General features: G+C 43.6%; 1 protein-coding gene across 10 annotated transcripts in view; it reads right to left on the bottom strand.

The window, feature by feature from the left end:
• DNAAF9 (dynein axonemal assembly factor 9) overlaps positions 1-24,882 on the bottom strand; it is a 148,511-nt gene that overhangs the window by 27,781 nt on the left and 95,848 nt on the right. For 7 of the 10 annotated variants that reach the window (XR_012326237.1, XM_073792753.1, XM_073792754.1 and 4 more), the window contains 8 exons: positions 21,269-21,372; positions 17,153-17,299; positions 15,996-16,084; positions 15,474-15,575; positions 15,098-15,215; positions 13,117-13,205; positions 11,074-11,232; positions 5,049-5,174 (listed from right to left, as the gene is read on the bottom strand). Coding sequence is in view for 9 of the 10 variants with exons in the window: in XM_073792753.1 (XP_073648854.1) it covers positions 5,049-5,174; positions 11,074-11,232; positions 13,117-13,205; positions 15,098-15,215; positions 15,474-15,575; positions 15,996-16,084; positions 17,153-17,299; positions 21,269-21,372 (934 nt within the window). In the remaining variant the exon portion in view is untranslated. The remainder of the gene's footprint in view (positions 1-5,048; positions 5,175-11,073; positions 11,233-13,116; positions 13,206-15,097; positions 15,216-15,473; positions 15,576-15,995; positions 16,085-17,152; positions 17,300-21,268; positions 21,373-24,882) is intronic. The other 3 variants (XM_033839188.2, XM_073792757.1, XM_073792756.1) reach the window with 2 other exon arrangements.

Raw genomic sequence — 24,882 nt, 5'->3', positions numbered from 1 at the left:
TTAAAAAATGCCTGCATAGCAGTCCATTATGAATATCCCCAAATTTAACCAGTCACTTACTAATTGAGCATTTGGATTATTTCCAGTTCTTTGATATTATTAATAGTGTTGTCTTGAACATTGCAGAGCACACCTGTCATATTTCAGACTGCCCAGTACCTTCTAAACACCTTTCCCAGACTTGGAATTGGGAAGCCCGTCCCTGGCGTAAATGGCAGAAAACTGCTTTTCCAGCCTTTCTTGCCGTCTGGTGCAGGCATATGGCTGAAGTTCTACCACCTAGACTCCAAGTGGCAATGAGCATGGTGAGTGAGGGAATGTATGGTAAGCAGACTCCATTTTCTGGTGGAAGAAGTGGTTGAGATATCCCCTTCACCGGGGCAGCCCTACAGGAAGTTTGAGTGTTCCACCTGGCTGCCTAGCCATTACAGCCTGACCCTCCTAGAGACTCTGCAAGCTATAATGTACATTAGTAAATTCCTCCCCAGCTAGACATGCTGGAGTGGGCTCTACTGTTTGGAATTAAAAATTCTGCCTGAAACAAACACCCCTATACCTATATATCTTTGCACATTTGTAAAAATATAACTGTATGATAAAATTTGAGCAATGGAATGGCTATATTTGTCTCCAAAGAGATTAAATCATTTTACATTCCTATCAACAGTGTATGGAAAAAAAAAAGAGTGTATATGTGTACCTATTTTCTTACACTGTTGCAGTATAAAAAATCACCCCAAAACTAAGTGGCTTAAAATAATGATGATTTATTATTTCTCATGATTCTATAGGTTGAATGGGCAGTTGTTCTGGCCTGGGGCAGCTCAGCTGGGGCTGATGATTATCTAAAATGGTCTCACTCACAGGCCCAACTGGGGTCTCAGTCCAAATGGTAGGAATGGATGGCTGGGCCTCTCTCTCCACATGGTCTTTCATCCTCAAGCAGCCTAGCCCAGGCTTCTTCATATGGTGGTCTTAGCTCCCAGAAGCAAGAGAGGGCAAACCCCAATGTGTAAATGCTTTTCAAGCCTTGGCTTGTTTCATGCTTCTTGATGTCCCACTGGCCAAAGCCTAGTCACAATGCCCAGGTGAGAAGTAGATTCGACTCTTCAGGTCTTGATGGGAGGGGCTGCTTCTGCTGTGGCCATAATTTTAATCTACCACAGTTGGCTATGTAAGGATGGATTCCTTCCTCCCTTCCTTCCTCCCTCCCTTCCTTCCTCCCTCCCTCCCTCCCTCCCTTCCTTCCTTCCTCCCTCCCTCCCTCCCCCTCCTTTGTTTCTTTCTTTCTTTTGGCCATGCAATGCAGCTTGCAGGATCTTAGTTCCCCAACCAGGGAGCGAACCCAGGCCACGGCAGTGAAAGCACCAAGTCCTAACCACTGGACTGCCAGGGAATTCCCAGATTGTTTTTGCTTTTTAAAAATTTATGGGCTGGGCTTCCCTGGTGGCACAGTGGTTGAGAATCTGCCTGCTAATGCAGGGGACACAGGTTTGAGCCCTGGTCTGGGAAGATCCCACATGCCGCGGAGCAACTAGGCCCGGGAGCCACAACTACTGAGCCTGCGCGTCTGGAGCCTGTGCTCCACAACAAGAGAGGCCGCGATAGTGAGAGGCCCGCGCACCACGATGAAGAGTGGCCCCCGCTTGCCACAACTAGAGAAAGCCCTCGCACAGAAACGAAGACCCAACACAGCAAAAATTAATTAATTAATTAATAAACTCCTACCCCCAACATCTTCTTTAAAAAAAAAAAAATTATGGGCTTAACACTGGCCCACTTAATTTTTTTCTTAATGGAATGGGATTAATGTTATTTAATAACTTTCTATTCTTTTTTTTTTAACCAAGTTTTTAAAAAAAATATATTTATTTATTTACTTGGCTGAGCCACCGGGTCTTAGTTGTGGCACATGGGATTTTCTAGTTAAGGCATGTGGGATCTAGTTCCCTGACCAGGGATTGAACCCCGGCCCCCTGTGCTGGGAGTGCAGAGTCTTAACTGCTGGACCACCAGGGAAGTCCCAATAACTTTCTATTCTTGATCATGAGTCCCGTAATTCTCTTATTCTATTCCACATGCACCCCCATGCACATGAAACAGAATAGCTCCACAGCCCATGCACAGGGGCTAATCATTAGTTTTCCAACAGAGCATTAGTAAACCACTATAGTACATTACTTTCTGGAATGGATTCAAAAGTAAATTTGGAAATTTCTCATTAATATCTAAAAACTGAGCAAATCAGTAATTTTAATTTATTGACAAATATTATTTTTGATCTCTTATACTTTTTTTTTTTTGGCTGCATTGGGTCTTCATTGCTGCACACGGGCTTTCTCTAGTTGCGGTGAGCGGGGGCTACTCTTCTTTGCGGTGCGCTTGCTTCTCATTGCGGTGACTTCTCTTGTTGCGGAGCACGGGCTCTAGGTGCGTGGGCTTCAGTAGTTGTGGCTCACGGGCTCTAGAGCACAGGCTCAGTAGTTGTGGCGCATGGGCTTAGTTGCTCCGTGGCATGTGGGATATGCCCGGACCAGGGCTCAAACCCGTGTTCCCTGCATTGGCAGGCAGATTCTTAACCACTGCGCCACCAGGGAAGTCCTAATCTCTTATACTTTTTAACCCACCTGATTTTGTCATTTGTATTTTTATATTCCATAACTATAATTCATATACTTTACCCTTATTTCTATATTTAAAGAGATTATATGCTTATCTTTAGCTTGTTTATTGATTTACTTATTTAATTCTCTTCAAGGACACTTATTCCTCACATGCTGGCACACTCATTTATTCCACAGACACTTCATGAGCACTTACTATGTACTAAGCATTAAACAGAAATGATTTCTGTCCTCGCAAAAGCTAAATCTGTATTCTATAATTCCTCTCTTTTCTCTAATTGTCTTCATTTCTTTGTCTATTTCCTCTCAAAATTTTTTTTTGGCTGTGTGGCTTGTGGGATCTTAGTTCCCCGACCAGGGACTGGATCTGTGCCCCCTGCAGTAGAAGGAAGGAGTCCTAACCACTGGACCTCCCGGGAATTCCGTATTTCCTTTCCATTTTGTTTTAGCAGTGTCTACTTTTACTTCTCACTGCTTTGAGATTTTCATTTCTATAGTGAAATTTTTATTTTCTTTCTAGGACTCTAACAGTTTATCTTTCAGCTGCTTTTGTCAGCTAAATTCCTTTTCCCCGATCTTTTCTATTTAACTGCTTTATTTATAACCTGTACACCATAAAATTTACTCATTTAAAGTGTACAATTCAATGATTATTTTTAGTAAATTGTTTACAGAGTTGTGCAACCATTGCCACAATTCTGTTTTAGAACATTTCCAATACCCCAGGAAGATCCCTCCTCCCCATTTCCCCAGACCTTTTATATCTCTTCCTTGAGCTCTTCCCTCACCACCCTGTTAGTTTCTCTTCTCCTTAACTTTTTATTGACGGTGTAGAAGAGTGCTTGTCTAGAGTGTAACCTTTGTCTGTTCTTTGTTTATTACTATCTTTTCCTACCTTTCTATGTTAATATGTCTAGTAGTGTCTAGTCCCCTGTTAGACCCCTTTCTGCTTTCATTCATCTTTAAGTAAAAACTTCAGAAAAAGAAGAGACATGGATGGTAGAAAGAGTGGCATGTAAGACTCAATATGGCATTCTGAAGTACAATGGGGATGCTCAGCATTCACTACAATAACCTAACCTAAGGCAGAAGGAAAAATAGACCACCTTAGCTTTATTATGGGAGAGCAGAACCTAGGTCAGAGCTAAAGAGAAGGGAGAATGGTGAAGACATTTCTTGGGATCAGTTAAGGTGACTAGGGAAGTAACTTCTAATGTAAATTCTACGAGAAGTCTAAAGATATCAATTTGGGACTCGAGAAGGGAGCTTTTCCAGATGAAGATCTAAGGATAGATCAATCAGTTACCAGGAGATGATAATAATATGGACTAGCCAGAAAAACCACATGATTAAAGACCTTGGATACATTCTACTAGGCTAAAGGGAGAGGAAGTCAAATAGCTCTATGAAGGGACACTGTAATGTTTGACACTTCCCAGTGAGGATTTCTCTCATGATGAAATAGGTACTTCTAGATACCACTGAGGCAGTATAAACTGCAAAACCCACTCAGAAAGCCATTTGGAAATATGAATAAAGAGTAATAAAACTATCATACAATTAATTAATATCTTTGAGGAATCTATTCTAAGGAAATTATCTGAAATTTCAGAAATTTATATGGATAAAGATGTTCTCATAGCATTATTTATGATAGTGAAAAGCTGGAGACATCCTATGTGACTAACAATGCGGAGCTGGTTAAGACTATTATGTCCATATATGCACATAATGATTACATACCCAATCAAAATGTAATTACCACTGTAATTGCAGGAACATATATATGTTCACTTACATAACATGTCTATACGTTAACCTAAGAAGAAGGATATAAAATTATATGTATACCACAACTGTAAAAAAGCATGCACATAAAAGACCAGAAAGGAATTCACAAAAATTATAATAGTTAACATTGAGTGAGATTATGAGTGAATTATACTCAATTTTCTTTGTTATTACTTCCAAAGTAGAAAAAAAAGTTCACCTGTTTGTAATGAGAATAAGTGTCATTAACTGAGGTAAGATGCTTTAAGATGGCTTAACCACATGAAAAAGTATCTGTGAGGTACTCCAAGTGCCTTGGGACACAAAGCCCCTCCCCTGCAGTAAAGAGGAAAATAAAAGCCTGCCATAGGCATTCTTTTTTTCTGGGAGAAGCTATTTCAAGTCCCACTGTCCTAGAAGGGTGACTTTTCAGTGCACAAAGTGGTGAGAAGCTGCCAGTCCAAATGCTGGCTCTGAGGACCTAGCACTAATCAAATGACAACTGGGCATTTATTACATATAAGGTAGACTGATGCATTCCAAAACATAAGCACATGTAAAGATGTGTCTCCTACTGGGAGGTGGGAGAAAACTGCTTTCTGTACACTTAAACACAACACACCCTGTGGGCCAGAGGTGGTCCTAAGTATGTACCTGTGCTCCATGTAGCAGCTCAGGGGCTCCACACACACTGTGATGGCACCAATGGTGAAGGAGGACTTGACATTTGAATCTGGATGTATCTGCAGGGCCTGGACAACATCAATAACATCTGTGTAGCTGGGGGGGAAAAAGGGAATAATTAGTTTACCGATTGGCGCTTTAGAGTGCGGGAAGAGGGTTATGCTTGCCGAGTGGCTGAGTAAGGGTGGAAGGAAAACCAAAAGGGGGAGACTGTGACTAGGTTCCTTGGGGTCACCCCACTTCATGATTTAGAGCCCCTGGAGTCCACAGTGCTTCTGTATTTCCGAGTTCCATTAGTTCTAACCGCAAGAGTGAGTGGAAGAAAGAACCCTACTGCCCACTCCCCTTATGAGAAGCCTGCAGGTGACCCTGGGGCTCTGAGGGTGGGATTTGGTGTTTTCTAATCAAGTTAGGATCTCCCGCATTGGTATATTTTCTTTAATAGCTCTTTCCTCTCCTTTCATCTCACAGAACATGCAGGCAAGAGAAAGAGGGATTATGAGACATATCTCCAAGTCAGTAGACACATGTCAAACACCAACTGCATTTGTATCTCCTGCCTGGAACTCCCTCCAGGGCCAATTTGATGTTTTCAATTACAACTTAATATGTTCCTGATCCAACTCTCCCACATCTGCTCCTCTTGAGGTCTTGTCCTTCTCAGCAGAGGAGATTCCACTCTTTCAGCTGCGAGGCCAAAGGTTTGTTTGGCATCTTCTTTTACTCCATTTTTTCTTAATCTTTAAAATATAACTATGCTCATACTCCCACTCTACCACTGAGTCCAAACTGCTTCTGTCTTTGTATCTGTATCTTTTTTTTTTTGTATTTTTTTTTGTGTGTTTTTTTTTGTGTTTTTTTTGGTTTTTTTTGTATCTGTCTTTGTATCTCCCTATAACCTGTTTTCAACACAAAAGTTAGAGGGGTCATACTAACCCCATCAGGTAAGCCACTGAGTGAGTGGCTTCCATCCCCCCTTTGGCCTGAAAGCCAAAGCTCTTACAATGGCCCACACAGCCCTCTAAGATCTGACCCGCACTGCAGGGATGAGTTTAATTTCTTACTATTTCTTCCTGTACCTGAATCTAACTACTTTGACCTCCTGGCTCTTCCCTGAACGTGCCAGGTATAATTTCACCTTTGCACTCCCTGTCCCCTCTCCTGTAATGCTCTTTTCCTCAGATGTCTGCAAGCCTCACTGCCTCAACCCGCTTCGGGTCTCTGCTCAATTGGCATCTTATGAGAGAGGTGTCCTCTGACTTCATGCAGCCTATGGGATATAGCAATCCTCTCTCTTGATACTCCCCACCCTCACCCCAATTCTTCTCCAAAGCACTGACTACAGCTACATACACTGTATTTTCTAATTTGCTTATTGTGTGTCTCTGCAATAAGAATGTAAGGTAGTTGCTGGGTGCTGTAATCAATGGTGCCTAAAGCAAGGCAGGTGAATGAACTGGACATTGAACTCCAGGCAGACCCCTGGCCACTCCAAGAACACTGTCCTGACTGACCCAGTCTATCACAAAAGGTCAGTTCTTACGGAGGAAAAGGCAAATCTGATGGGCAGCCTTGCTGATCATACAGACCTGGTCTTAGCCTGGGGCTGGGGGGATAGGTACAGCCTGCCTGGGCTATTTCCTGAGTTCCTACAAACAATTCATTTGTACAACGGTACTTGACTTTACTCCACACAACAACATTAGCACCCCCAACCCCAGGTCTGCCTCAGTCCTGACCAAACAGCAGTGGGCGCTTCAGTAGAGAACATGGTGTGCTAGGTTCTACAAAGAGCGAGCCCTCTGCTCCCTGGTTTCTCTTGAAGGCTTCTCCCACTGCCTGGGCATGTGTGTATATGACCATGTAGAGTGCTTTCCACTGGTTCTGCAGTGTTTGGATGGTCCTAGATGCTAGGAGAGCCCCTCACACTGCAGTAACACTCTGGTAAGCAGGCCTGAAGCTTACAAACTGCCTTAAATCTCTTTGTAGTTGTGTTTAATGGCCTTAATGCTCATGGTGAAGTGCCCTAGCCTTGCTCCTCAGCATCAGCTTTTTCCTCTTCTTCTAAAGAAAAGTGTCTGGGGGCTTTTTACTTTCCATGTTTGGTACAAGCTGTAGAGACTCTCATTTCTTAGGGCTAAAAAGAACTGAAAGGGACTTCCCTGGTGGTGTAGTGGTTAAGAATCCACCTGCCAATGCAGGGGACATGGGTTTGATCCCTGGTCCAGGAAGATCCCACATGCCGCGGAGCAACTAAGCCTGTGCACCACAACTACTGAGCCTGCGCTCTAGAGCCCGCGAGCCACAACTACTGAAGCCCGCGCACCTAGAGCCCGTGCTCCACAGCAAGTGAAGCCACTGCAATGAGAAGCTGGCGCACCGCAATGAAGAGTAGCTCCCGCTCACCGCAACTAGAGAAAGCCCGTGTGCAGCAATGAAGACCCAACACAACCATAAATAAAAAATAATAATCATCTTAATTTAAAAAAAAAGAACTGCAGCTCTATTTACAATAGCCCGGAGATGGAAACAACCTAAGTGTCCATCATCGGATGAATGGATAAAGAAGATGTGGCACATATATACAATGGAATATTACTCAGCCATAAAAAGAGATGAAATTGAGCTATTTGTAATGAGGTGGATAGACCTAGAGTCTGTCATACAGAGTGAAGTAAGTCAGAAAGAGAGAGACAAATACCGTATGCTAACACATATATATGGAATTTTTAAAAAAAAATGTCATGAAAAACCTAGGGGTGAAACAGGAATAAAGACACAGACTTACTAGAGAATGGACTTGAGGCTATGGGGAGGGGGAAGGGTAAACTGTGACAAAGCAATAAAGAGGCATGGACATATATACACTACCAAACGTAAGGCAGTTAGCTAGTGGGAAGCAGCCGCATAGCACAGGGAGATCAGCTCGGTGCTTTGTGACCGCCTGGAGGGGTGGGATAGGGAGGGTGGGAGGGAGGGAGACGCAAGCGGGAAGAGATATGGGAATATATGTGTATATATAACTGATTCATTTTGTTGTGAAGCTGAAACTAACATACCATTGTAAAGCAATTATACTCCAATAAAGATGTTAAAAAAAAAAAAAAGAACTGAAACATTTATAAGTCAGTCCTGAGGATTTTGGCAATTTTAATACAATAGATTTCCCTTAGACAGGGTGACTGGGGAATTTCCAAGTTTTCAGAGGATTACATTAATTTTCACTGATTTTAATGGAAAAAAGTTAGAGCAAAAAACAGGCCCCAGGCTTCTTGGTGAGGCCAATGTATCTAGGTGAAGCATCTGGGCACTGCAGCCAGGAGCCACTGAAGCAGACAGCAGGTCTTTGGTGTCAATCACTCTACTTGTTAATGGTGTGCCTGCTAATGCCCTCCCTTACTGCCCAGCCCCTGCCTTATAACCATCCTGGGCATGGCTTCCAGACAGCAGGAGGCAGCCCTCACCTCAGAAGGATGCACACCGATCCAACTGATGAAGCCTGTACCTGGCCACTCTGGCTAAACTGCCCCAACTGCATGATGAAGGCAAAAAACTAACTCTTTGTATTGCCTCTTTCTTGTCAGTATTCTCTTTATTAAAAACAAAAACAAGGGCTTCCCTGGTGGCGCAGTGGTTGAGAGTCTGCCTGCCGATGCAGGGGACACAGGTTCATGCCCCGGTCCGGGAAGATCCCACGTGCCACGGAGCGGCTGGGCCCGTGAGCCATGGCTGCTGAGCCTGTGCGTCTGGAGGCTGTGCTCCGCAACGGGAGAGGCCACAACAGTGAGAGGCCCACGTACTGCAAAAAAAACACAAAATCCCCCAAAAAAACAGAAACGAAAAACCCAGCAGGGCTTTAACTTTCTTTCCTCTGAAACAACATATTCCATACAATTGTCTTTCGGGCTCTATTTTACATTTGCAATTTAAGCCTACAATTTTACCTCGTTTTACATTAATTCAATTTTTGTTTTGAGCAATACTGTTTTAAATGTAGATAATGTAAAGAATAATTTTACAATGTCCCAGAGTATAAACAAATACAGCCCCTCAAATTCCTTAAAATTATTAAAACTCAGATTTCCACAGTTTTACTTATTTGTGTATGTATTAAGTTCTATACAATTTTGTCACCTGTGTAGGCTCCACCACCACGATAAAGATACTGAACAGTTCCTCACCACAAAGCTTGCTTATGTTGCCCTTTTATAACCACACCCACCTCCCTCCTGCCCCCAACTCCCATCCCTAACTCCTGGCAACCACTAATCAGTCCTCCATTCCTAAAATTTTATCATTTCAAAATACATTAATTTTTAAAACAACAACCTAATAATCCACTTGATGTCAAAGCTCAGTACCACTGCCTACCTGCTGCAGTAAGTAGAATGGGACCAGGCCACTCTAGGGGCAAAAGAAAACTCTGCCCTACAGCACAGAATCCTGTAAATCAAAATAAAGGCCACATTCAAGGAATAAAATTCTCAACTTGAGAAGCCTCTGGGGTGTCCCCTCACCAACAACCTCAATACTGGGCTCTCAGGCCCAGCCCCAAGGAGATGGACATGCTACAAAGAGGCTGCCATGTGTTCCCTGCTGTGCCTCAAGAGAATGGGCCCAGCCTGTAATAACAATGTCATAGTGAGCACCACAGCAGGAAATACATCTGAGGTTCCTAGTGTCCTGGGGCTATGACTGGGCAAGAACTGGGTCTGAGAGTACAAGTGGGCTGGCCATACACTGTCACTGCAGTCCAGAGCAGCCAGGACAGCTAGCACTTTTGCAGACTTGCACAGTTAGAGACAAGGAGTCAACAATGCTTTCTGAAGTAATGGAAGATGGAAATGACCTCAGCTGCACAATGTCAAGCTACCAAATTTGACTCCAGGTCCACAGCCCCAATGACTCAACTCTGGAGAAGCAGCAGGAGGTGATGAAGCTAGGCCAACCCATTCCTTTGACCATTAGAAGCGATGGAAAACAAGTGGTTTCTAGCCTTCTGGCTCTGTGGCTTCCACAACCTCAGCCCACTAGTAGGACAAAAGGGTCAACAGAAGGGAAGCCCAAAGCAGGTGTAAGAACAAGATCTAAAGAAGAGGAAAGATGGCCTGGCAGGGCACATACTCCCACCTGCCTCCTGCAGCACCATCGGCCTGGCTTTCCTCCAGTCCTCACCATCACACCCCAGACACCAAACAGGGTTTTGGATCCGGGCCTATTCTCTACTGGAAATAATTAGCCAGTTGCAAATACTAATTATTATGAGCACAAAAAAACACAGCATAGCACAAAAGCACTTTGTGAGAACTGCCAAAAGCCTCTTTATCACCAACTATAATGACAGCAGCAAAGAGCACAGCCCATGTTTTCCTGATCTGACACGTTCTCCTCTGGGCCCAGGGGATGATGGGCCTGCTTCCTCCCTGGAAGCTCTTAGAACAGGTCAAGGGAAGCTCCTTGCAGCCAGGGCTCCCCAAGCAGTGGTACACACTCCGAAACTGTCCTCACAGGGAGCTCCTTGCCCAACTGGATTATTCATGCTCCTCACTGAGGGTCCAAGGAAACCCTCCTGCACTAGCCATTCCGTGGATGATGGGGCTCGAGACTAGAGTGTGGGGACTGTCTCTGCAACTCCACAGGAGGGAGGACTGAAAAAACTGAAGCTCCCTTGCCTCGGTGGCAAAGGAAGAAGCTTAGGGACCATTACTGTTAGAAGAATTATCAAAGAATCTTGCCCAGAAAACCACCTCCCTAACTCTCTGCCTTCTGAGGATATTATGATGTTGAGGCCAAACTTAAAACTTGTGTGCAATCTTCACCAGTCACTCTGGGCCACAGGATGGCAACAGTTCTTGTTGAAGGCATATCTGTGTAACACAGACACTTCTCATGCATGTGTGTTTGTTCTGTGCCCCAAGTTAGCCACACATGAAATAACAATAATGGCAAGGTCACCACCCTACCCCACTATCCCCAAAAGGCTTCCAGCGCTCACCCTTGTAACACCACCAGTAGTCTGGTCTTCTTGCGTATGTAGGCTGACTGGCGGGCAGAGCAGTTCTGTTGGGCCTCCAGGGCACTGGAAAGGTATCTCTGGAAGTGGGCAGCGTGAAAACATTCGGAGCTGTCCATGACTTGACGGTATACCATCCACCTGGAAATGGCAAGTGTAATCTCAGCATGAGGACCAGGCCCATAGGCTCTGCCAGTGGATTCAAATGTGACCAGTACACCCACAGACTCTCTGTCCAGTGAACCCATACAGGAGAAAGCAATCCTGGCACCACAGAAATAGGCAGAGTGCACTGGCTGGGTGGGGAGCCCTGTATCCTGCAATCACTACCACTGGAGCTTTTGGCAGGAAATGCCTTGCCACAGGAAAAAAGGTCAGATAAGCACATGACCAACAGATTTCAGAGTTGAGAAAGACTCCTGAACAGGCAGTCACTTCCTGAAAGATCATTTAGTAAAATGGCTTCAGTCCAGTTTTCAGTAAAATTCTTGCTAAGAATAAGTAATGGAGGGAGGGGGAGTTCCCTAGGGGCCCAGTGGTTAGGATTCAGCACTTTCACTGCAGTGGCCCAGGTTCAATTCCTGGTTGGGGAACTGAGATCGCACATGCCACGTGGCACAGTCAAAAAAAAGAATAATGGGATAATGGGTAGGGTGAAGAATTCAGATTCTTTACAGAACAAAAGAAATGGAAATGAGGGAGGAACTCGTTAGCTATTGAGTACTCATGAAGGAGGCTCCCCACAGCGCCCCCCCCACAATCTCCCACTCTAAACTCCCAAACTTCTAGGTGATTTCAGTCTTCTCAATTCTGCTATATGGCCTCCTGCAGGACGCCTTGCCTTTTTTTTTTTTTTAAATAAATTTATTTATTTAATTTATTTATTTTTGGTTGTGTTGGGTCTTTGCTGCTGTGTGCGGGCTTTCTCTAGTTGCAAGCGGGGGCTACTCTTTGTTGCGGTGCGCGAGCTTCTCACTGTGGTGGTTTCTCTTGTTGCAGAGCACGGGCTCTAGGCGCACAGGCTTCAGGAGTTGTGGCTCGCGGGCTCTAGAGAGCAGGCTCAGTAGTTGTGGCACATGGGCTTAGTTGCTCTGTAGCAACTAAGTGGGATCTTCCTGGACCAGGGCTCGAACCCATGTCCCCTACATTGGCAGGCGGATTCTTAACCACTGCACCACCAGGGAAGCCCAGGATCCCTTACTTTGAGGTAGACCAACTAGTTATTAAAAGCCTGGTCGGGGGGCTTCCCTGGTGGCGCAGTGGTTGAGAGTCCACCTGCCGATGCAGGGGACATGGGTTCGTGCCCCGGTCCGGGAAGATCCCACATGCCGTGGAGCGGCTAGGCCCGTGAGCCATGGCCGCTGAGCCTGCGCGTCCGGAGCCTGTGCTCCGCAACGGGAGAGGCCACAACAGTGAGAGGCCCGCGTACCGCAAAAAAAAAAAAAAAAAAAAAAAAAAAAAAGCCTGGTCGGCAAGGGTTGTTTAGCAATCTGCCAGCCAAATGGAAGTGATGGATGAATGATTTCCCCAATTTTGCCTAAGCCAGCATGTCCCAGTTCCACCTGAGCTCACGCAGTCCCCTTGTGGTCACGGAAGGATCACATCCACCAGCTCTCAAGTTCTAACCACCCTGGTCCTGAATTCCCCTGCTGACCAGGCACATTCCCAGGCCTCTGCCCATGCTGGTCCTGCTGCTACAGGGCTCTTGCCCAGATACCCAAGGGTTCATTCCCCCATTTCCTCAGGCCTTTGCTCAAATGTCACCTTCTCAGTGAGGTCTTCCCTGAGTACCCAATTTAAAACTGGAATCCCTCCCCCAGCCCAGCACTCCCTATAGCATTCTCTGCATTAATTTCTCCATAGCACTTTTCACTAGCTAATATACTATTTTCCTTATCTGGTTAACTGTCTATCTTGCCAAACTAGAATACAAGCCAAACTAGAATACAAGAAGGTTTCCCAGTGCCAAGGCAGACCCAGACATAGAATCCCTTTCCCCAAAGCAAAGGCAGCAGCCATACTAACCTGCCGTATTCCTTATGCAGAGTGACCAGAAAAGCACAGAGCTCGCTAGCATGACAGCCTGGGAGGCCAGTTACAATGCTGATAATTACCTACATGAAAGAAAAGCCATGTGGGTTTGTGATTCAACTGGGAGGCAGCGTTGTGCAAGAGGTTAAAAGAACTGACTTCTTGAGCCAGGTTCTATGGGTTTGAACCTCAGCACCAGCACTCACTAGCTATGTGACCTTGGGCTCACAACAGAATCTACCTTGCAGGGTGGATGTAATGATTAGCTAAGTTAATATATGTAAACAAAATGCATGCAACAGTGTCTGGCACATAGCAAACACCATATACAACAATGTAGCGTTACTATAATAATTTCCATGGAGCAGGCTGTGACTAGATCAGTCTATGTGTGGAACAGATAACTAGTGAGAGCCTGCTGTATAGCACAGGGAACTCTACTCAACGCTCTGTGGTGACCTAGATGGGAGGGAAATCCAGAAGTGAGGGGATATGTGCATAAATATGGCTGATTCACTTCGCTGTACAGCAGAAACTAGCACAACATTGTGAAGCAGCTATACCCAATAAGCTAAAAAAACAAAAAAAGTATAATGGAAAATACTGGGCAGAAAGGAGGTTTGGGACAAAAATGCCACAGGCTAAATTGGTGTCGTAAACTCAGCGAAGGAGGGGAGTGGCCTGTGCCTTCCAAGCCACAGGGCCTGAGCTAAGGAAACAAACTGGGTGGAGGAAGCACTTCTCAATCTTGATGGGGAGAAGAGGTGCCAGGCTGCACTTTCCTAATCTTGGCACACGACCACATGAAAACAGGGCCCTCTGCAGGCAGACATTCCAAAGCAACTCAAGAAATTCACCAACAAAGAAGGGGTCAAGCAGAGGAAGAAAGGAACCATGCATTTGCTGAAGGATAACGATGTCAGTGACATAGCATGGCAAGGGCTTCTTTAAGTATGTTTTATTTCACAATACACAAGACTCACTGGGACAGGTCTGGAGTGAAGTTCAACTTGGTGGCACTCATCACTTGAGCTAGTCCCATCAGCACAGAGATGGCTATGGATGCCTCTTTTATGGGAAACAGTTCTCCCTCCTCCCCTCTGACCAGACCCTTAGTATGTATCCCTTTCTGTGCCTGTGGGCAGTACTCCATGTAACTGACTTTCTGTTTATACTCTTCCCATCCAAATTTCTCCATCTTGGTTCCCATTCCTCAGCACCTACGCCTCAGCCTCTCAAATCCCAGCAAACATGCTCACAGCCAGATACCTTCTTACTTTAAGGCCAGTCCTGTAGCACTTTGTTATATGAAATATCAATACATATATTAAAAAAATATGTAAAATATAACATTTTCATTTTTAAACTCTTGCTTAAGGGAAAAATGAGGCTTCTGACTGCTTAATGCTTCTATTTCCTTTTGCATCTGAGTGTCTTCTAGATTTGCACAGAAATAAATGCCCTCTTTGAGCATATTATGACATATGGTTCCAAAGAAATGGTGGGAGGAGTCAAGAGGAGAGGCGTGTGAAGCAGGAGCAGATTAAAATCCACTCTTGGGAAGACAGTGTTTATAAAGTGTCACCTTATCCTGGTGGTGCTAGCAAGGTCTTGCTAACACTTCCCCTTACGAAGCTCAATGTGTCAGGTAAGTCCTTGCAACCAGAAAGAGCTGATGGCATGAGAGTACTGAGCAGGAGTTTGGAAGACCTGGAGGAGCAAGGGGAAGGCACAGCAATATGCCAGGGTTTCATCATTGCTATGGGGCTCAGCTGGGGTTAATGTAGATGCCTGTACACAGTCATTATATAGAGCAGGTTTCATGTGTATCATTACATCAGTATCCAGGGAGGTGGAGAGTCTTATAAAAGGGACTCTGCCTGAGCTCCTTTTGTTAATTGACACTGAAGATTAAGGGCAGGCTATCAGGATTATCTTCCCATGAATTCCCAGCTTATTTGGTGAGCTGCTGTACCTTGTCATTTTCTACTGTGTGAGTAGGGTTGATTTCAGCTTGCTGCAGCAGGACAGGGAGATGGGTCCTCATCATGGGTTCCCGACTAACGCTGCTGACGGCAAAATGCTGGAGAAACCTAGAAAAAGAAAGACAATGCTATTATGTTACCATCACCAGCCTTGCCTGAATGTGCCCATTCACATGATAAACTTTTTTAATTGCTGAAAAGAAACCTTAGTGAATATCTCTAGAGAATAAAATTGTATATGGTGTGTCACTACTACTTTTTATAATTATTCTTAAGAAGCTATAAAGAAAGAAAATGGAGCTTAGAAAGCACCAACTCTGAGGTTTCTGACATTTCAAAAGTCAGAAACAGAAAAACAGAGCTCACCCATCCAGCTCTGGGAGTTTGGCTGAGAGTAGCTTTAGAGGACTCCGTTTCTCCCCAGCAGAATGGCTCAGGACACTGAAGAGCTTCTGTGCACTGGAGTGTCTGGAATATCAAAGGCTCACAGATTAGAATTCCATCTCTCTACAGCAAACATACTTTACATAACTTGTTCTGATATTTTCAAGCCAAAGTCCCGTGACAGAGTCAATACTTCTAAAACAAGCATCTCACTGACTTAAGCAAAATTCGGCATTAATGCAAGATGACTGGTTTGCCCACATAGGAAGCCTGGCCTAAAACCTTTGGTAATACTACAGGTTTCTGATTCTTGGTGGATTTCATCTCTCTTGACTTTTGTTCCCCAAGGGCACTGGCTACCTGCAAGTTGGCAGCACTGGAATGATTGTGTCGGCCCTTTCAGAAGCCAGGACCCCTGTGTTACATAACACAAGTCATCCTGCAGAGAGAGCAGACACACACAGCCTAGGGAAGCAAGCATAAACACTGAAGGCAGCCACTTACAATCTCTTTTGTTCCACAGATAATCCATCTTCCTGGATCACTTTTAAAGACAGCCCTGAGTTAGCCTGCTGTTGCCAGGGGGAGAAGACCTAAACAAAACAGAATTTGAGCAAAGAACACTTTAAACCCAACAACAGGATATGGAACCCACATGGGGATTTGATGGCTGTTGAAAATCTAGACTGTCAGTACAGAGAAAAACCATCATAACAAACAAGTTTGTTCCAAAAATAGAGGCCTGAAGCAATTCTGTTCTGTATTTTTAAAAACTAGAATTTCTTTCTGGGTTCTTCTCCCAGGGATTCTGCTCCTTAAGAGGCCAGGAAGCACAGAGGAAGGTATCAGGTAATACTGTTCTGGCAGCAGGGGCATGTTTTCCCTGGTGATAGGGCCAGACAGAAGGAGTTCAAGCAACTCCTGCCTAGAGGCAGAGGAATAGCTGAAGAGAATCTCTAGGTTCCTAGACTGAAAGGACAAGCACAAGGAGGTAGAAGGACCAGCTGGCAGTAAGATGGAGACACAGACAGGCCCTAAAAGCCACTCTGCAGCCAAGGCCAGTTCTTGCCTCCTCCCTGTTCTACGAATCTATCCTGAGGGAGGGACTGTCCTCTCAAAAGCTGTTGCACCACACCTTTCCAAGCATTTCCACCAGAATAAGACTGGCCATTTGTATGACTCTGGCTACTGCTTGGTCTCTAAGTAGGCTGTATAATTCTTGGTGAGCTCCCTCACTCATGCAATCTGTGCTGAAAGCCTATGGTGTGCAGCCTGCCAGGTGGAACCACTTGCAAGGGCAGGGCCTATGAACCATGGGGAGCGAGAGTTTGGGGTGGGGTAGAGAGCTCTGACCCAGTAGGTTGGGCCTAACAACTCAATAAAGTAGCTAAAAGGAAAATGAGTCTAATTATGACTTATAAGGGACAAAGAATATTTTTCTTAGAAGTTAGAAAGCCTTTTGTTCAGTTCCTTTAGGTTCTCACCTTTCAATGGCAAGAGTCTATTCCAGAACCCAAAAAGATCAGAAGCAGCCACCCTCACACCAGCCCTCCCAACTCTCCCTCTCAGCACCTCACTGTTAGCCCTGAAACATTGCCTTACCAACTAAATTGCTAGGAAAAAGGGTAGTAATTGTTTTGCTGAATAATGATTGATGTTACCTCTGAGTAAAATGTTTGGTATATCTTGGATTTGGGGAAAAGGGCAATCATCAGAAAATTGTTTGATCCACGGAAATGAACTGGAAGATGGGGAAGCAATGAACTTTTGAAGTCTATCAGAAGGGCAGCAACAATACTGGTGGAATCCTAAAGAGAAAAAGAGGGAGCATCACTGAGAAAAGCCATATGCATGATACAAGCCCTCACATCTACTGTCAGAACACATATGGTGAATGTCAGTCCAGTTATTTTCACATTACGTGGTTTACTGGGATTCAGTTATAGATGTGCTTACCCACACCCAGTTTTAGGAGATATAGGAAGTACAGGGTCTTTTCTCCTAAACTGAAAATATCATCTCTTCCTAGGATATTAATCCCTTATCGGATAAATGATTTGCAAATATTTTCTCCCATTCTGTGGGCTGCATTTCACATTCTTAATAGAGTCTTTTGATGCAGAGAAGTTTTAAAATTTGATGAAGTCCAACTTATATATTTTTTTCTTTTGTTGTCTGTGCTTTTGGTGTCAAATCCAAGAAACTGCTGCCTAATCCAAGGTCACGAGGATTTACTCCTATGTTTTCTTCTAAGAATTTAATAGTTTTCGTTCCCACATTTAGGCTTATACTCCATTTTGAGTTTTTTTTTGTATACAGTGTAAGGTAAGAGTCTAACTTCATTCTTTTGCATGTGGATATCCAGTTTTTCCAGCACTGTTTGTTGAAAAGACTGTCCTCTTCTCATTGAATGATCTTGGCACCCTTGTTGAAAATCATTTGACCATATAAGCAAGACTTTCTTTTTGGGCTCTCTATTCTGCTCCATTGGTCTACATATCTAATCTTACACCAATACCACACTGTTACAATTATTGTAGCTCTGTAGCTAGTTTTGAAATTAGGAAGTGTGAGTCCTCCAACTTTCTTCTTTTTCAAGATCATTTTGGCTATTTTGGCAAGGGAGTCCCTTGAGATTCCATATGAGTTTCAGGATGGGTTTTGTCATTTCTGCAAAAAACGCCATTGGGGTTTTAACAGGAATTGCCCTGAATCTATTGATTGCTTTGGGTAGTACTATCATCTTATTTTAATATTAAGTTTTCCAGCCCATGAACGTGGGATGTCTTACCATTTATTTAGGTCTTCTTTAATTTCTTTCAGCAATGTTTTGTGGATTTTGATGTTTTAAGTCTTTCAACTCCTTGGTTAAATTTACTGGAATTGTTTCCTTAAGAACCGTTTCGGATTATTCACAGTTTGGGTACAGAAATGCAACTGTTCTTTTATCTGTTTATTTCATATTCTGCAACGTTGGTGATTCGTTTGTTAATTCTAACAGTTTGTGTGTGTGTGTGTGTGTGTGTGTGTGTGTAATCTTTAGGAATTTCTACATATAAATCATGTCATCCATGAACAGAGCTACTTTTACTTCTTTCTTTCCAATTTAAATGCCTTTTATTTCTTTTGCTCGCCTAATTGCTCTGGCTAGGACTTCCAATACTATGTTGAATAGACGTGGCAAAAGCAAGTATTTTCGTCTTGCTCCTGATCTTAGAGGAAAAGGTTTTTTTTTAAAGTTAGTTTATATATACTTTAAAATTTTTATTTATTGATTTTTGGCTGTGGGCTTCTCTAGTTGCAGCACATGGGCTTAGTTGTGTTATGTGGGATTTTAGTTCCCCAACCAGGGACCAAACCTGGGCCTGCTGCATTGGGAGCATGGGGTCTTAACCATTGGACGGCCAGGGAAGTCCCTTTTTTTTTTTTTTTTAATAATTTAAGATTTCATTATGAAAGTCGTATGTTCATTAAATAAAAATTTGAGAAAAATATAAAAATAGAATAGAGAATAAAGGTTAAAAAAATTAATCCAAGGTCCCATCACCCAACTCCAACTACAGCTAACATTTTAGTACTTTTCCTTCTAGTCTATTCTTCCTATTCATTCATTGACTTCCCTTTTTTATGTATTGGGAAATCATATTCACTTTTACAGTTTCATATCTTGCTTTTAAAACTTAATCTACCATTCGCATCTACCATGTTGTTGTAAACTATCTGTAAACGTTTTCAAAGGCTGCATCTGACGCCCCTCTTAACCCACCACTATGACTGGACATTCATATTATAAATTCCACTTCACCTTTTGTTTACTTCACTGTACCTTTTATCTACTCTTTACTAATTTACATTAGTGGTAATTTACATTAGTGGTAGCATGCGTCTGATGTGCTTCCACGTATCTGTTAACTAACCTCACGTTCTCTGAACATCCATGACCTGGCACTCAGTGTTTTCATGTTGATAAAGTTAGAGCTCTTCATAGAAAAGAAACAGCAACTCATTTTTTTTTTAATCACCAAAAACAGTTTTCCTGGTTTGTGTTTTTGTCTTTTAATTCCCCTTTTGAATACTTTTTAGAGTTTTAAATTATTAGTGTGATAAATTTTATGCTACATCCATACAGTGGAATACTACTCATCAATAAAGCAATAAAAAGGAAAAACTATTGATACACACAACAACATGGATGACCTAAAAATCATGTTGAGTGAAAAATGCCAGGCTCAAAAGGGTACAGAATGTATCATGTCCATTTATATAACATTTTAGAAAATGCAAACTAATCTACAGTGACAGAAAGCTAGTAAGTGGTTGCCTAAAGCCAGAAGCTGGGGGAAAAGATGATCTGCAAAAAGGTATTAGAAAACTTTTGGGGGGGTGACAAAAATCTGTATCTTGACTGTGCTGGTGGTTTCATGAATATATACATCTGTCAAAACTTTAAACAGATACAGTTAAACTGTATGTATGTATGTATTTATAATATATTTTATTCAATCGAACATATCCAAAATATTTTAAATGTAATCAATATAAAAATATTATGAGATATTTTACATGCTTTTTTTAGGTATAGCTGATGTACAATATTATATAAATTTCAGGTGTACAACATAGTGATTCACAATTTTTAAGGGTTATATTCCATTTATAGTTATTATAAAATATTGGCTATATTCCCTGTGTTGTACAATAAGTCCCTGTAGCCAGTTAATTGCACTTAGAGTATATTTCAATAAATTATCAGCAAAAAGTTAAAAAATCCTTAAGTGGTCAAATCTGATAAACTGTTTCTTTAGAATTTCTTGTATCATTTCTAAGCTTAGATTAGAAAGTCTTCCTGTCCCTAAAGATTTAATAAATATTCATTTTTATATTCTCCTTAACTGGACTTATTGTGGTGATCATTTAATAATATATATGTCTAAGACAGTAGATCTTAAAAGTTCTCATCAGAATCTGAAAAAGAATGGATATATGTAAATGTATAACTGAATCGCTTTGCTGTACACCTGAAACTAATACACTGTAAATCAACTACACCCCAATATAAAATAAAAATTAAATTTAAAAAAGTTCTCATAAGAAAAATAATTTGTAACTATACCCTTCTTTCTACTTATGAAATTTTAAAATATTTAATTTTCTCAGAAGTTTATTTTCATTTTTGATATGAGTTAAAAATCCATCCCCACCCACCCCAAAATTAGGTAACTTATCATTCCAGCCCTTAAGTTTCACCCTTTCCTTCCTGATGTTGGAAGACTCTTTAACCTAATTAATATCAAATATCAAAGCTTTCACCTAATATAGCCATCTAACCTGTCTGGTTGGTCTGTCTGCATTTTTGAACAGCCTTTAAGGAACCAGGTTCTATGTGGAAGAAAGACATAACTCTTTCTGACTTGCTCACATAATTCATTTTCAGAGCTATCTGACCAAACCACTTTACCCGGTCTCTGTCCCGGCTCCCAAACAAGCTGGTTTTGAGGCTGAGACCACACAGGGTGGAGAGCCTGCCCTCTGCTCTGGTGTCACACTGTGATGAGCTGTGCCCTGGCCAAAGGGTACAGGCTAGGAGAAACTCATAGCTACCCCTATGGCTCACAAGAGCCTCTCCATGACTTTCCTGCCTGCCTGCCTCAAGGGCAGTGCTGGTTCCTAACATCCTGCCCTGTGGTGGTAGAGGGAAGACAGGGAGTTATTTGATTTTCCCTCAGAAGTGTGAGTATCTTTCTGAACATCAAAACCATGGACTGTAAAACACCTACCCCATCATAAAACAAAACGGAATTCATGTGATCCTTGGAAATGATGATATTTCCGTGATGACGGTCAGAAAACAGAAGTCCACCAGAGAAGAAATGTACTTTCCCTGGAAGGAAAAGAGATCTGGTAAGAGCTGGAGGGCTGGATTCTGGGGGCCAGTATCACAGCGTTCTTCCTGCAGGTTCCAGGCCAAGACAGAGTGGTAACTAGAGACCATCTGAAGTGCTTAAGTTAAACAATCTTTATGCTGAGAACTGTGCTCTGAGAAAGCCAATGTACCCTCCTAGGGCCTCAGAGAGAAATGAGGCATCAGATACAGTCTTTGCATAAGAATTAGAAAAAGCAACAAGTGAGTAAGTTATCAGCTGATGGAGAGAGGCAAAATTCACATTCACTTATGGGTGTCTTCCAGGCAAATACACTGAAAAAGACTTTGGGTATATCTGCTCCATTACTGAGTTCATAGATGTTCCTTTCTACTGTTTTGGCAGAAGCTGGCTCAGCTCTGAAATGACCACATCTCTCACATAAGGCCCAAGAAAGGGCACTAAGGCATCAGTTGTTGAAAGAATGGTGAAGGGTGCTTAAGAGCCCCTTGCCAGGAAAGGAACATGTGAGTTAGGCAATAAGTGAATTCTACAGACACTGGAGGCTGCTGTTCTGTAGTTCCCAAAAGCAAGATGGATGGGACATGGACACTGAGTGTGGGTTCCTTAGAATAAGGATTCAGGTTTAAGGAGAGCTGCTTGTTTCCTGGGTGGCCAAGGTTACACAGCAGCTCAGTATGGGCCCTAGGGAGTAGATCATAGAAATGATGGACACTAAGGTGACAAGGGTTAAGGCTGGGCCTGGGCTTGCTTTGGAGACCCAAATGAAGCACCCAGGGCACCCATAAGACACCTAGGTGAAGCTGCTCTCTGGAACGGTCCAAGCTGGATCCTTCCTATTCCTGTAATAGCCTTTCTTTCCATGTTTTCACAAACAGAGAAGAGAGAGAGTATTTCTTAGAGCTCAAGGCACAGGCTTGGGGAAAACCGCCAGTATCTTACTGCTAAGGCGAGGACATGAGACCAAGAAGAGGGACTGATTCCTTGAGCTGTAGTTCTAAAAAGGCAGCCCCAAAGCTGTGTAAGTTGTAATGACAAGAAGAGCAAAGGCCAAGTTTTGAAGGTTTCCTGAAAAGGTGGGGTTTCAGGAGGCAGAGAGGGGCCTAGAGAGTATGTGTGCTTGTGTGTGTGCATGTTAATGGGGGGTGGGGAGAAGTGGGGGAGGTGGAGGCAGTTTTTAGGTACTAGAGGACGGTTTGAAGCCTGAATCTCAACAAAAGAACAAGACAACCAGTCAGCGGGAACTAATGCCAACCTTACCAGCCAACCCAGTTCAAGGCACTCAATGGTTCAAGTCCTGTAAGTCTCCTACCCTCTAACAAGTAAAACCTAGCCTCACCTACACACAGTCTTGCCCTATGGCCCTCTTGAGTGGAGGCTCCTCATGCCCCAGCCTCATCCTGCACCCATGCCAAGGTTCATCACTGCTGTTCCCAGACCATTCCCTCCCAAAATGGCACAATATTTTCATTCCCTCAGAGACTCATGCCCCTCCTTTCCTTCACTGCTCACATCTACTGCCCTCCTAATTATGCTACAACACTTCAAACAGCTTCTGAATGTGTTCACAGTCTTCTCTTCCAAAGCCGACACTTCCATTCCCTCTGAGAGATCAGGGGGTGGGCCATGCCATGCTCTGGCCTCGCTGCTCCTCAATGCCAGTTCCATACCAGTAAAGCAGCACCCAGAATGTCTTAACTTCTGAAATCTTCAGCTCCAGAACCTACTCTCTGACTACAAAATGCCATCATACTTTTAACTATCTCACTCCCCAAACCTCATCCCGTGATGTCACTGAGCCTTTGAAGCCTTCAGTTCCCCCATTTTCCCTTATTGCTCAGAAATTTCTGACTTTCCTCTCATCCACATTCAGGGCCAATCCCCAGGGACAAGACAAACTCTTTTTTTTTTTTTTTTTTTTTTTTAGTGGTCCGCGGGCCTCTCACTGTTGCGGCCTCTCCCGTTGCGGAGTACAGGCTCCGGACGCACAGGCTCAGCGGCCATGGCTCACAGGCCCAGCCGCTCCGCGGCATGTGGGATCCTCCCGGACCGGGGCACGAACCCGCGTCCCCTGCATCGGCAGGCGGGCTCTCAACAACTGCGCCACCAGGGAAGCCCCAAGACAAACTTTTGATCTCTGTTTTGTCAGGGAAAGGGATGGGAACAGATTTTATTTAGTATTTACTAAGCACCAACCATGTCATATACATTACAGTTTTCCATCTTTGCAACAACTGTAAGAGTTAGTATTATTTTTAGAGGACTGATGGGAAATTCAAGCTTAGAGAGATCTTCCCAAAAGTCATAGAACTGCTTGATAGTGGAGCCAAGTACAGAACACAGGTTTGTCTGATGCCAGGGCACTGTGCCATGCTAGCCACTTCAATTCTCTTTTTTCCTTTACTTCTGCTCTACCCACAGCCCATTTGTGGCTAATCTGATGAGGCACCTTCTCTGCTTGCTCAACCTCAACAAGCCCTCAGTGCTGCCTGGCAGTCCCACCACTGCCATCTCCTTCCATCAACTCCTCCAGGGCCCAACCAAAGCCCTTAACACGCTCCTAACACCACAACTTCTTAAACTGTAGCCACAAGATCACTCTACCTACTGTTAAAGAGGAAAGAGGGGTCAACAGGTGTAATCAGGTAGAAACTGCTCCCCTACCTACTGCTTAGTATCTGGACCCTTCCATGTCCTGGGCTCACCGTCCACCTGTATACCTCTAACATGAAGCTTCTCAGGAACAAGTACCACTCAAAGGCCTCCTGGACAAACCTCAGAATCACTCCAAAGCTTCCAGAAAACAGCACATATCTGAGAGTTGGTACATTCCAAGTAGTCACTGGGAAGATGGGAAAAGAAGTGGATCAGGATGGTCGTCTCCAGCACTTCTTCTCCCCCTAGATTCTAAAGCCTCAAAACAAAATGGAAAAGAGGCAGAGAGAAATTCACAAGGCAGTGCTGGAAAAGTACTCACTATGGGCCCAGGGCAAGAGCTGATTTTAGTACTGGTGCAGACTGTTCTGTGTTGCAACCACCCTTTGCTCTGGGAATAGTAACTCTGTTATTATTCTCAGGGCACACATGAGATAACTGAAGTCTCTCACTGGGTGGTCCAATGCCAGTGCCCCAGTCTCTTAGATCCTAATCCACTTGAAGTAGTAACACTTCCAGTATCTGTTCTGGACTTGTGACTGTCAAACTGTTATCTGATAGGACATGCCTTTGCAAGGGCTTCTCAGTGACTGGGGGAGCCAATTCCTGATGAGATCTCCCTGGCTCCTTAACCAATCCCTGGTGCCTTGCTTAATGGGCTCTTTCATTCCTTCTCCATTCTGTGAGTCTGAAAACCCAAGGTAAGAGGAAGTTCCCCCTCAGTACCCAAGAAGTAGCAGGGGACTACAGCAGGGCTGTCTTTGACTGACCTCTACATCCCCGGACATCTAACAGGAACGAGCCCTCAGGGCAAAATAAGACACCAAATGTTAATGAAGAATTTGGCTTTTCCT

The sequence above is a fragment of the Tursiops truncatus genome, chromosome 15 (assembly GCF_011762595.2).
Source record: "Tursiops truncatus isolate mTurTru1 chromosome 15, mTurTru1.mat.Y, whole genome shotgun sequence".
Classification (NCBI taxonomy): Eukaryota; Metazoa; Chordata; class Mammalia; order Artiodactyla; family Delphinidae; genus Tursiops; species Tursiops truncatus.
This window is presented reverse-complemented; position numbering and strand designations above follow the sequence as displayed.